Here is a 13,820-nt window from a genome sequence, read left to right as displayed (position 1 = left end):
CTTCACAGTATCCATGTCCAGAACATATCCATGTTTCATCCCAAACTGAAACTCATACCATTAAATAATAATAATAATACTCCATTCCCTCCTTCCCTCAGCCCCTGGTAATTACTATTCCATTTTCTGTTTCTACAAATTTGACTACTCTAGGTATCTCATATAAGGGGAAATCATATAATATTTGTCCTTCTGTGTCTGGCTTCCTTCACTTAAATTAATGTTTTCAAGTTTAATCCATGTTGTCACATGTATCAGAATTTTATTCCCTATTTAAGGCTGAATAATAGTCATCATATATATTTATCACATTTGGTTTATCCATTCATCTATTGATGGACCTCTGGGTTGTTTCCACCTTTTGGCTATCGTGAATAATGCTGCCATAAACATTGGTGTACAAATATCTATTCAAGTCCTGCTTTCAGATCTTTTGGGTATATAGCCAGAAGTGGAGTTGCTGAATCATACGGTAATTCTAATGTTTAATTTTCTTTTAGGGACCTCAATATTGTTTTCCACAGTTGCTGTACCATTTTACATTTCACCAACAATACAAAAGTGTTATAATTTTCCCACGTCTTCACCAACTCTAGTTAATTTTTTTTCTTTTTTTTAATAATAGCCATCCTAATGGATATAAAGTGGTATCTCATTGGTTCTGATTTGCATTTCTATTAACAATTAGTGATGTGGAACATCTTTTCCTGTGCTTATTAATCATGTGCATATCTTTGAGAAATGTCTATTCAAGTGTTTTGCTCATTTTTTAAATTGGTTGGTCGTTTTTGTTGTTGAGTTGTAGGAATTTTTCTATATTCTGGATATTAATCTCTTATCAGATCTATGATTTGTAAATATTTTCTCCCATTGTATGGGCTGCCTTTTCACTCTGTTGTTAGTGTCCTTTGATACACAAAAGCTTTTAATTTTGATGATGTCCAGTATATCTATTTTTTTTCTTTTGTTACCTGTGCTTTTAGTGTCATATCCAAGAAATCATTGCCAAATCCAATATTATGAAACTTTTCCCCTGCGTTTTCTTCTGAGAGTTTTATACTTTTAACTCTTATGTTTAGGTCCTTAATCCATTTTGAGTTAGTTTTTGTCTATGGTTTAATATAAGGATCCAACATCATTCTTTGCATGTAGAAATCCAGTTTTCCCAGTACCATCTGTTGAAAAGACTATCCTTTCCACATTGAATGGTCTTGGCACCCGTGTTGAAAATTGACCATACACATAAGAGCTTATTTCTGGGTTATCTATCTATTCCATTGGTCTATATGTCTGTCTTTATTCCAGTTCCACACTGTTTTGATTACTGTAACTTTGTAATAAGTTTTGAAACCAGGAAGTATGAGACCTCTAACTTTGCTGTTCTTTTTCAAGATTGTTTTGGCTATTCAGGGTCCCTTGAGATTCCATATGAATTTTAAGATGAATTTTTCTACTTATGCAAAAACAATTTTTTTAAGTCATTGGGATTTTGAGAGGGATTGAATTGGGTTTGCTTTGGGGAGTACTGACACCTTAACAAAATTGTCTTCCAACTCATGAACATGAGATATCTTTTCATTCATTTAGGTTTTTAATTTCTTTTTTTAGCAATGTTTTATAGTTTTCAGTGTACAAGTCTTTTGCCTCCTTGGTTTAGTTTATTCTTAAGTATTTTATTCTTTCTGATACTTACGTAAATGGAATTGTTTTCTTAATTTCCTTTTCAGATTGTTCATTGTTAGTGTTTGTTAGTGGCCAGAGTAGTCACATGGCCAAACCTAAAGTAAGGAGGTGGGGAAGTAAAACCCACCCATCATGGCAGGGTCCTGTAAAGTTACATGGCAGAGTGAGTCCACATGGCGAGAAGTGAAAAATTGGATCCTATAACATGATATTCCATGCTGAAATTTTGAGGGTCAACTTTAGCATTGCTTTTCCAGGGCCCTTCTTCAAAGTAGTCTGTTCCCACCTCTTCAACCTACACAACCACAGTGAAAATGTAAAAAGCCAAGGGAATGAAGGGAGTAAGCAGACAAAGGAAGGAGGTATCAAGAGGCCTAAGTAAATTGTTGGCGTCTAACCAGACAAGCAGTAGGTATGGGGGAAAGAACACAAGACAGTGAGTCAGATAGAAGATCTGCCCCTTGATCTCGGGAAGGTCTCTTAACATCTCTGGGCCTCAGTTTTCTCCTCTGGCAGTAAGCTAGATCATCTCTTAAAGACCTTTCCTGTGTGTTAACGCTGCCATACTATAAAAATTCTACCAGTGCTGCCCCCAGAACACAGAACAAGTCAACGTTAGAAAATCCATTCTCTGTACAGATCCATAGGCACACACATCCATGCAGGTGACCATCTGTGTGTCTCACTGATCTCATCTTCTGCCTTACATCTCAGTTTTATTAGTGTGCTTTTTTGCATCCCATACCAGCTGGGATCTCCTTGCAAGAGAGAAGATAGTCTTAACTAGCTTTACTGTCCCCAGAACACTAGGCACCAAATAGATATTTTTTAACTGAACTGAGAGAAAACCTCCACTATCTTTAATTTTGAATGATTTATCTTGCATTTTAAACCTCCAAATAAATCTCCTCTGGAAGCTAAGTTTCTGGGGTCACAACAGCAAATTCAACAAGTACGAATTTAGAGGTAACGAGTTTTCTCTCACAACTGCAATCAGTTTATTTTACTAATTCTATGCTACAAAGGCTTGAATAGACACCATATCTCAGTTTAATATTTTGGAATTTTAATGTATCAAAATAGGCTCAATGACTATGTAATAAGTATAACATTGTACATGTCCAACGCAGGCTTGGTTGTCAGAAGGCCAAGGTTCTTGACCTATAGAGAAATGAGATCAGTGTTTAAAATTGTTTTCCTAGTCTCTGTTGAAAATTTTTGGCTTGAAAATCACATAAAGAGTAAAATGGAGGCTGACGTTAGACATTTACCAATTAAAGTTTGATTCCTAACTATTACTATATAGTACATGGGGTTTTTTTTTTTCCCCCAACTCATTGCATTTGAAGAAGTGATTTCTTTCAGTATAAAACTGGCATAGGAACTAATTAACTTGAGAAAATGTCCAATGAGTAAATCTTAATTGCTTCATTTTTTTAAAGTTATTACAGGGACATAGACAAAAATAGGTGCTTTGTGTTCCCCAGGAATTTTTACTTTAATTGAATGAGTAACAGTCACCCTCCAAGCATCCAGAGAATAAAAACATCTCCCATTTGCTTGGGAATGGGAAACATAAGAAAAATGCCATGGGGAAGGCACATCAAATGTATGGCCTCAAAACCCACGGAAACAAACAGCTCAACAGGAATGTGTCCTTATTGGCTTTATCCTTAAGTACCTTATCCTTACTTCTCCTCACCTCTCCTTCTAGGCTGCCCCATCAAAGGCCACCCTACTCCCAATATCACCTGGTTCCATGGTGACCAGCCAGTTGCCAGTACCACAGGACTGACGCATCATATCTTGGCAGCTGGACGGATTCTCCAGGTTGCAAATCTTAGTGGCGGGTCTCAAGGGGAATTCAGCTGCCTTGCTCAGAATGAGGCGGGAATGCTCGTACAGAAGGCCTCTTTAGTGATCCAAGGTAAGAAACCCTTCAGGCGCTGGGTGCCAGGCTTGTTTCTTGAAGAAGAGAGTCTACTTGGAAATGTAATTCTCCAGCAGAACAAAGTGATTTCTGATCTCCAGTGGTTCTTAGAACGTGAAAATGGAAGCCCAACCGTGTTGCCATATGGTGAGGCTCTTCAGAAGGGCCACCCACCCCCATCTCAGCAGAAGCTGGAAAAGTCAGTGCTGCTTTCGTAGATGCGCCCTTCTGCTCATCATGTTACTGCTGCTCGGGACCAAGGAGATTTCGCCATATAGCAAAGCAACTGTGTTTCCTTTCTGCTGGTTTAACTAGTAAAGAGCACACACACACACACACACTCGCAAAGTTGCCTATTAAGAAAATGCAAGTTTTCTCTGTTGAGCTGGTTTAAAATTACCTCTTGATGTGAACTACGTGGTTACTGCCCGCCTCGGAGAACCAGGGCTGGTGCCAGGACGGCTGATCATCCAGAAGCGGCTCCAGCTGCAGTCACACGCCAAGTGCTTTCCTGGCACCTTCTCTGTGGCCTGTCCGTGTGGCTCATGCATTCACCTTCCAGGCACCTGGGCAGGTCAGAGAGCCCTTGGGTGGGGCCTGGCATTCGCGGCCCCAAGAAAGGGTTGTGAATGAGCCCAAAACAGTGGGAAAGGAGCCCAAACTGGCCTTGTTATAGAAACTACGTGAGGCTTTTGAGTTTTCCGTAGACTGGTTCTACCTGTGGCCTATGTGTGATACTTGTAGGGAAAGCAAAATTCTACTGCATGTCTCCTAAAGTGGAGGTTTCCGTGGGAAGGGACAGAGTTCATCCCAGAATAGCACATAACGGGGGAGATTTTCCTGAGCGTAGGTTTTCCCCTTAAACATCCTCCGCCACCATCTCACTTTCCAGACAGGAAAGTCAACGTTGCGTTTTCTTGCCAGCCAGGCGCTCTCTGCTGAAAACCAGAAGGCAGTGCCTATCTGCAAGATTTGTAGCACACAAATCTTTTGAGTGCAAATAAGCACTCAAAATTTACCAGCCCAGTTAGTTTTAACAGCTTTCCTACCAGTGAGTCCCAGACCCCCAAATAGAAAATCCAAAGAAATGGCCTTTCTGACCGACGTCATCATCTCCGTAAGTGCGCCTCTCTGGATAGGCTGTTTTTCTGTAACGTATACAAAGTCCAACTCCAGTATAGACTTTTAAATATGATTGTTAAGTACCTCTGATATTTTTATATCTCTTTGTTGAAAAATAAAGTCACTTTCTGGGAAACTAATGGAAGGAAAGAGTACTTTAGGAAGTAGGTTTAAAAATACGAGAGCTACAGCCACTGATGAAGTTCTATGTGCCAGGCACTGGGCTAGGCCCTGCACTTTCTTTATATCCAGTCCTCGCAGTAGCATGACAAGATAAGGCCTACTGTACCCACTTTATGGATGAGCCAACGGAGGCCCCTGGAGACCACGTGACTTGCCTAGATCGGTGGGGAATGGAGCCTGCCGCAGGGCTGGGCCTCATTCCTAACAGCATATCATTCCCACCACACCCCACCCCGCCACTCTGAAGGAATAACATGGGCATTGATGCTATCTTCTTTTCACCTCTGGTCCTCCTTCTGTGATAGATTACTGGTGGTCTGTGGACAGACTGGCGACCTGCTCAGCCTCCTGCGGTAACAGGGGTGTTCAGCAGCCCCGCCTGAGGTGTCTCCTGAACAGCACGGAGGTCAACCCCACTCACTGCGCAGGGAAGGTGCGCCCTGCTGTGCAGCCCATCGCCTGCAACCGGAGAGACTGCCCTTCCCGGTGAGTGCGCCGGAGGCTGGCTTAGGCCGCCCACTCCCAAGGATGGGCCTGGACTTTTAGCCAAGTTCATGGCCAGCCCTTGTCTAGCACTGAGAGAGCTACATTAAGTGCAGGTGAGGGGCCCTGACGTCCTTTCCTGGAGGCCCGGGCCCGCCAGCCTCTCCACTGCACAGAAAACATCCCTCAGGATGAGTCTCCTCCCTTGGCTGTTTCTTCCCTCACTATTCAGCCGGCTAAAGGCTGCCCAGGCTTCCCAAGGGCCTGACAGGGTCTGTTCAGGGGCCAGGAGCATTCCAGGCCCTGGCAAGAGAGAGCTCCCATACTGCAGTAAAAAGCGGGCTCTTTGGTTGGTTTGTAAGAAAAGAAACGTGTTTGCAGTTGAAGCGTTTAGGGGATAGTGACTACTGGCCTATACCCCAACTCCTCCCCTTTCTTCTAGCTGTAAATACCTGTGCTCATCAGTGCTCCAATTTAGTTAAGGAAATATTATCCTCTCTTCTACAAAGGGTTGCATCCTGCTAAAGCTGACATAAATTTCCATTTCCCATAGTTGCTTCAACTTTGGGTTTACAGTGGACCCTTGAACAATGCAGAGGTCAGGGGCGCCGACCCCGAGCAGTCAGAAATCCACCTATAACTTGATAGTCGGCGCTCCATATCTGCAATTTCACAGCAACGGATGGTGTAGTACTGTAGTAGGTATTTTGTGAAAGAGATCCGAGTATAAGTGGATCTGTGCAGTTCATACCCGGGTTGTTCAAGGGCCAACTGTACATTCTCTGCATTTGGGTCCCTTATATAGCTCAGAATGACACCCACAGTCTCTGCCTCTTCCCTCTGCCTTGAGCTTTGAGCAGCTGTGAGTCCCACCGAGCAGTACCCTTCCCCTGCCACCCAGTGTCAGGCAGCAGCTAAAGGGATAATGGATGGGCTTGGAGTTGGCACCTGGCGCCCAGAGCCCGGGGAGTCTTGGCTGGGTCCTGAAATGCCCCTTTACTACCTATCTGTGGGACGTTCATCCACTACTTAGGCAACTGCTTTGTGTTTTGCCAGCTGAGTCATAAGAAGCAGCTGAAACCAGGAGAGCCTCAATGAAATATGAAACACACTCCTTAATATCAGCAGTTTGACTTGCTGACGGGAAGGTTTCCACGGGAATGATTAATGTCCTTTTATACCCTTCCTGAACTGTAACATAGCCCGTACCTCTCCTTTCTCAAAGCCCCCACCCCAACTCCTGAAAAATTGCTGAAATGGATATCTGGAAATAAAAGTTGATTGAAAGACAGGCCTGACATTCACCAGGGATACGAGAGGCTGGAAGACTGCCCTTGCCAAGCTGTGTGAAATGAAGAAGAGGTCTTGGACATGCCAGGGACTTTTTGATTTGCTGTGGTGATGGTCAGAGTCAATCAGCCTTATTTACTTCTGCAGATGAAACAACGGCTGGGTCTGCTTGGGTTTCAGTGCCCCCCAGGGGCTTTAAAACACCATCTGCCTGTTTCCTAAGTGGCTCTGCTCCTGCGGGATGGAAATCTGCACGCAGTCATCTCTCTCCAGGGCTAATGGAGCAGAGGAGTTCCACCAAATTAAATAAGTCACAGATCCAGATTCAGGAGGAATTTGCTCCCCGTCCCTGCTACTTACCTCTCCTGAAAGCCAGATGTGGCGCCACTGGAGTAGGAAGTGGCCACAGGCTCACCTTTGCTTGATTTCCCCACCAGGCTTCCTGGGCATGTCAGCCCCCTTCTTTGCATACAAACAAGCGTGGCCCTCGTAGGCTTTCTGAATAACACTGCGAAGTCCCGCTTTGACCCAGGTAGCTGTTTTCAGCCACTTCCATTTAGATAAATTTTTTTCTCAGGCAGTAAAACAAAATGTTTTCTCTAGATGGAATTAAATGGCTGGAAAGCACCAAATTTTTTTCTCATTCTTTTCCCCAAACTGCACCCCCTTCCCCTCTTCTTTGAAAATTAGCCCAGGGTAGAAACATCCAAAGAGAACCCCTCCACATTTGTATAGAGACCAAGGATTTCAGAGTGTTTCCCAGCTTACAGCTTGGCTTTATGAGGAAAGCCATTTGTCCCAGTCCTGGTCAGTCTCGCTTCTGAGGGCCCGAATTGCAGTTAGAAGCTAACATCCTGAGAACAACTACTGTCACCACGTACGCAGCCCTCTAGGAGGTGTAAGACCTGTGGACGGTGACTCATGGGCGTGGGAATTGCTCCAGAGAGCCGGAAGGAACTTCGTAGGTTTCTGAGGGATTAAAGAAAATCAAATGAGACGTGGGTTAAGGCGAGGTAGAAAAAACAGTGAGTACGAGCAGACGGAACTTGGCTTAACCGAGACCCAGACCGCCTCCAGGGTCAGGGGGCGAGCCAGGTTTGGATCTGACTTCCCTGGGAAACTGTCCCTTCTCTGCCCTACACTTGGATGCCATGAGGAAGTACCAGAACTGCAATGCAGTGTAACCAGCTAAAGGACTGTCTTCCCAGAATGTGTCATCTGCAAGCTCACGGCTTTTGGGGCCAACGTTAAGAAAAGGCAACTGATCTTCAGAAAACTCTTTCACATTGCGCCTTTTTAGTCAATTTCCAGAGGGTATTTGTTTCCTGTGGCTGCCATAGCAAATTACCACAAACATCGTTGCTTAAAACAAGAGAAATCTATTCTCCTACAGTTGTGGAGGCCAGAAGTCCAAAATCAAGGTGTCAGCAGGGCTGTACCCCCTCCAGAGGCTCTGGGAGAGAATCAGTTCCTCGGCCCTTGAAGCTTCTGGAAGCTCCTGGTGTCCCTTGGCTTGTGGCCACATCACTCCAACCTCTGCCTCTGTGGTCACACTGTCTCCTTTTCTACGTCAAATCTCCCTCTGCCTTTCTCTTATAAGGGTACGTGATGGTATTTAATGCCTACCCAGATAATGCAGGACAATCTCATCTCCAAATCTTTAACTATATCTGTAAACACCCTTTGTCCAAATAAGGTAGCATTCACAAGTTCCAGGGATTTGATATAGATATCTCGGCGGGGAGGGGGGTGGATTTTCAGCATACCACCCCAAGCATATACTGTGAAAAGAGACATGGCCCTGCAATTAGCTGCTGTGTGGTGAGAAGAGGAAGATGCACGGGGCTCCTTTTCTGAGAGTGTATGACATCGTCCCTCTCCTCAAGGCTTGACCCTTTGCCCTGACTCTTCTTCCTCTCTCCAGGTGGATGGTGACCTCCTGGTCCGCCTGTACCCGGAGCTGTGGGGGAGGTGTCCAGACCCGCCGGGTGACCTGCCAGAAGCTGAAAGCCTCTGGGATCTCCACTCCTGTGTCCAATGACATGTGCACACAGCTTGCCAAACGGCCAGTCGACACCCAGGCCTGTAACCAACAGCTGTGTGTGGAGTGGGCCTTCTCCAGCTGGGGCCAGGTGAGAGGGCTTTTTTATTTTTATTTTTTATTGAAGTAGAGTTGATTTACAATGTTTCAGGTGTACAGCAAAGTGAATCAGTTGTGCATATATATATCTTCTTTTTCAGATTCTTTTCTATTATAGGTTACTACAAGATATTGAGTTGAGTTCCCTGTGCTATACAGTAGGTCCCTGTCATTTATCTTTCATATATATAGTAGTCTGTATCTGTTAATTCCAAATTTATCCCTCCCCCTTCTTTACCCTTTGGTAGCCATAAGTTTGTTTTACAAGTCTGTGAGTCTGTTTCTGTTTTATAAATAAGTTCATTTCTATCATTTTTTTAGATCCCACATATAAACGATATCATATATTTATCTCCTTCTGACTTACTTCACTTAGTATGATAATCTCTAGCTGCATCCATGTTGCTGCAAATGGCATTATTTCGTTCCTTTTTATGGCTCAGTAGTATTCCATTGTATATATGCACCACATTTTCTTTATCCATTCATCTCTCAATGGACATTAGGGTTGTTTCCATGTCTTGGCTATTGTGAATAGTGCTGCAGTGAACATTGGGGTGCATGTGTCTTTTGGGGTTTTTTAAAATTAATTTTTATTGGAGTATAGTTGATTTACAATGTTTTGTCAGTTTCTGCTATACAGCAAAGTGAATCAGCTACACATATACATATATCCATTCTTTTTTAGATTCTTTTCCCATATAGCTCATTACATAGTATTGAGTAGAGTTCCCTATGCTATACAGTAGGTTCTTATTAGTTATCTATTTTATATATAGTAGCGTCTATATGTCAATCCCAATCTCCCAATCTATCCCTCCCCCTCCTTCCCTCCTGGTAACCACAAGTTTGTTTTCCACATCTGTGACGCCATTTCTGTTCTGCATACAAGTTCATTTATACCATTCTTTTAGATTCCACAAATAAGCGGTATCATATGATATTTGTCTTTCTCTGTCTTACTTCACTCAGTATGACAATCTCTAGGTCCATCCACATTGCTGCAAATGGCATTATTTCTTTTTTATGGCGGAGTAATATTCCATTGTATATATGTACCACATCTTCTTTATCCATTCATCCGTTGATGGACACCTAGGTTGCATCCGTGTCCTGGCTGTTGTAAATAGTGCTGCAGTGAACATTGGGGTGCATGTATGGTTTTCTCTGGATATGTGCCCAGGACTGGGATTGCTAGATCATATTGTAGCTCTATTTTTAGTTTTTTAGGAACCTCCATACTGTTTCCCATAGTGGCTGTAGCAATTTACATTCCCACCAACAGTGTAAGAGGGTTCCCTTTTCTCCACACCCTCTCCAGCATTTGTTACTTGTAGACTTTTTAATGATGGCCATTCTGACTGGTGTGAGGTGGTACCTCACTGTAGTTTTTATTTGCATTTCTCTAATATTTAGCGATGTTGAGCATCTTTTCATGTGCCTATTGGCCATCCATATTTCTTCTTTGGAGAGAGGTCTGTTTAGGTCTTCTGCCCATTTTTTGGATTGGGCTGTTTGTTTGTTGTTGTTGAGTTGTATGAGCTGTTTGTATATTTTGGAAATTAAGCCCTTGTTGGTCACAGCATTTGTGAATATTTTCTCCCATTCTGTAGGTTTTCTTTTCATCTTGTTTATCATTTACTTTGCTGTGCAAAAGCTTGTGTTTGATTAGGTCCCATTTGTTTATTTTTGTATTTATTTCTATTGCCTTGGAGACGGAACTAAGAAAACATTTGTACAATTTATGTCAGAGAATGTTTTGCCTATGTTCTCTTCTAGGAATTTTATGGTATCGTGTCTTATGTTTTAAGTCTTTAAGCCATTTTGAGTTTGTTTTTGTGTATGGTGAGAGGGTGTGTTTTAACTCCATCCATTTACATGCAGCTGTCCAACTTTCCCAACACCACTTGCTGAAAGAGGCTGTCTTTTTCCCGTTTTATATTCTTGCCTCCTTTGTCGAAGATTAATTGACCTTAGGTGTGTGGGCTTATTTCTGGGCTCTCTATTCTGTTCCGTTGATCCGTATGTCTGTTTTTGTGCCAATACCATGCTGTTTTGATTACTGTAGCTTTGTAGTATTGTCTGAAGTCTGGGAGGGTTTTGCCTCCTGCTTTGTTCTTTTTCTTCAGGATTGCCTTGGCAATTCTAGGTCTTTTATGGTACCATGTAAATTTTAGGATTATTTGTTCTAGTTCTGTGAAACATGTCATGAGTAATTTGATATGGATCTCATTAAATCTGTAGATTGCTTTGGGTAGTATGGCCATTTTAACAATATTAATTCTTCCAATCCAAGAGCATGGGATATCTTTCCATTTCTTTGAGTCATCTTTAATTTCCTTTATTAATGTTTTATAGGTCTCAGCGAATAAGTCTTTCACCTCCTTGGTGAGGTTTATTCCTAAGTATTTTCTTTTGGGGGTTGCAATTTTAAAAGGTATTGTTTCTTTTACATTCCCTTTCTGATATTTTGTTGTTGGTGTAAAGAAATGCAACAGATTTCTGTATGTTAATCTTGTATCGGGCTACCTTGCTGAATTTTTCTAGTAGTTTTTGTGTGGAGTCTTTAGGGTTTTCTATATATAGTATCATATCATCTGCATATAATGACAGTTTTAGCTCTTCCCTTCCAATTTGGATACCTTTTTAAAATTTTTTTGATGTGGACCATTTTTAAAGTCTTTATTGAATTTTGTTACAATATTGCTTCTGTTTTATGTTTCGGTTCTTTGGCCACGAGGTACGTGGGATCTTAGCTTCCTGACCAGGGATCAAACCCACACCCACTGCATTGGAAGGTGAAGTCTTAACCACTGGACTGCCAGGGAAGTCCCCCCAATTTGGATACCTTTTATTTCTTTTTCTTGTCTGATTGCTGTGGCTAGGACTTCCAATACTATGTTGAATAGAAGAAGTGAGAGTGGGCATCCTTGTCTTGTTCCAGATTTTAGCAGGAAGGCTTTCAGCTTTTCACCATTGAGTATTATATTGTCTGTGGGTTTGTCATAAATAGCTTTTATTATCTGGAGATATGTTCCCTCTATACCCACTTTGGTAAGAGTTTTTTTTTTATCATGAATGGATGTTGAATTTTGTCAAATGCTTTTTCTGCATCTATTGAGATGATCATGTGTTTTTTGTCTTTTGTTTATGTGGTGTTATCACATTCATTGATTTCATATGCTGAACCATCCTTGTGAACTTGGGACGAATCCCACTTGGTCATGGTGTTACGATATTTTTTATGTGTTGCTGGATGCAGTTTGCTAATATTTTGTTGAGAATTTTTGCATCTATATTCATCAGATCTTGGCCTGTAATTATCCTTTTTGGTGGTGTCTTTGCTAGACATTGGTCTTTTAAAGAAATTTCTCCAGTGACTCTAAGTCAGTTGCTCAGGAGAGGGATCTAAACATGGGCATGTTTTAGAAGCCACCCAAGTGATTCTAATGTGCAGTCAGGGTAGAGAACCATTGTTCCAGGCCAAGAAGAGTTGAAGCCTAGCTGCTATCAGCAACTCCTTTCTCAATTCCCTGCTGGAGGTTAACCAAAAAAGTCCCAGGTTAGCTCAAGAGAGAGCAGAAATGGGGGCTCAGCTGGATGGAGGGAGGAACCACAGTGACTCTCCATTTGGAGAGGAAATTTTATGTTTTAGTTATAACTTAAAAGAAAGACCAACACAAACTGAAGGTTCTTCATCAGGAAGAGCAAACCTGAGCAGTGACACACACCAGGCCATGACAGAAGCAGCCAAGGGCTGTGCGGTGCTGTCATCATTTCTGAGCCAGGTCATTGTTTCTGAGCCAGGTGGGACTGAGCACAAGTCAGAAACTCCCATTTGTAATTAGAGGCCTAGGTTTTGCCCAGTGCAGGTAGATAGGGCCTCTATTTAGACAAAGCAGAGTTGTCCTATTCATCATCTGACTCCTTCTCTGTTTTAGAATGTTGTTGGCACCAAAAAAAAAAAAAAAAAAAAAAAAAAAAAAAATCTGGTGTGGTCCTTGAGGGAAATGATATAATTGTATATAATCTGTTTTTCCTAAAGTCTGGCTTCAAAACTTACTGGAGACCTACTGAGCATCTAAGAGCTGCCTGCCAGGACTGATAATCAGCTGGTACCTACCAACTATGTGGGAACAACTGTTGGGGTTTGTCAGAGGCCCGTGCTAATTGGTAGGATAACTGTTTTGACTGGTCAGGCATAATTTCCGAATGGTCAGTATCTGAAACATACCATTAAGCTTGGCCTGCGAGGACATGCCAAAGCAACCACACAGCTCCGAATTCTTTGTGTAACTCTATGAAATAGTGTGACCGAATGCTTGGGGGCAGTTAGCAACTTGAACTTATTGGAACTGGTATCTACACATTACTGCATTCATGTTCCCTCATCCCAACCCTGAAGTGTGTTCTTTGGAAAACAATCACTTGGAACATCCTATTAAGTTAATACACTGTGGTCATCTCTAATGAAGATGAAATGTTATTTGGGGGAAAATGTGGCCACAGAATTCATTTGCAACTTATAAGCCATTTGTGTCCCAGGTGAGCCTGGGAATAATGCTCAACACTGGCAAACCAATATGCTCAGCCGGAGGCTCCTTTTTGGGGCCTCTACCAACCCCCCTTACTTCCAGTGACCTAATACATGTGCTTCTTAATCAAAGAGGCATGAGCTCCCCCTTGCTCCCATGCCTGGGGGATATCATCTTTCTTTTACCTGGAAAAACCCACTTCTGATAGCTCTCATTCCACCCAAGGCACCTCTGCTTCTAGGCCCTCAAGGCTTATTGGCAGTTTGTGAAATTACAATTGGGAACAGATCTGGCTACACATGGGAGATGTTTCTGCATTGTATCACTGAGGTCACTCAAGGGCATATACGTGCATACTGATCATGCTGAGTGATTATTTTTCCTAAAAGACAGAAAAATAGGTCGTTCCCCCTTCCTTCCTCTCTAACACTCTTCACCCCCTTCTTCTTTCTTC

At 42.5% G+C, this 13,820-nt stretch overlaps 1 protein-coding gene across 2 annotated transcripts in view; it reads left to right on the top strand.

Annotated features, from left to right (window-relative positions):
• The window catches only part of ADAMTSL1 (ADAMTS like 1), a 467,116-nt gene that overhangs the window by 421,931 nt on the left and 31,365 nt on the right, over positions 1–13,820 (top strand). For both annotated transcript variants that reach the window (XM_057549050.1, XM_007176787.3), the window contains 3 exons: positions 3,398–3,610; positions 5,224–5,404; positions 8,616–8,823. In XM_057549050.1, coding sequence (XP_057405033.1) covers positions 3,398–3,610; positions 5,224–5,404; positions 8,616–8,823 — 602 coding nt within the window. The remainder of the gene's footprint in view (positions 1–3,397; positions 3,611–5,223; positions 5,405–8,615; positions 8,824–13,820) is intronic.

This window comes from Balaenoptera acutorostrata, chromosome 6, assembly GCF_949987535.1.
Source record: "Balaenoptera acutorostrata chromosome 6, mBalAcu1.1, whole genome shotgun sequence".
NCBI lineage: Eukaryota > Metazoa > Chordata > Mammalia > Artiodactyla > Balaenopteridae > Balaenoptera > Balaenoptera acutorostrata.
Note: the sequence above shows the minus strand (reverse complement) of the source record. Positions and strands in the feature narration are given on the sequence as shown.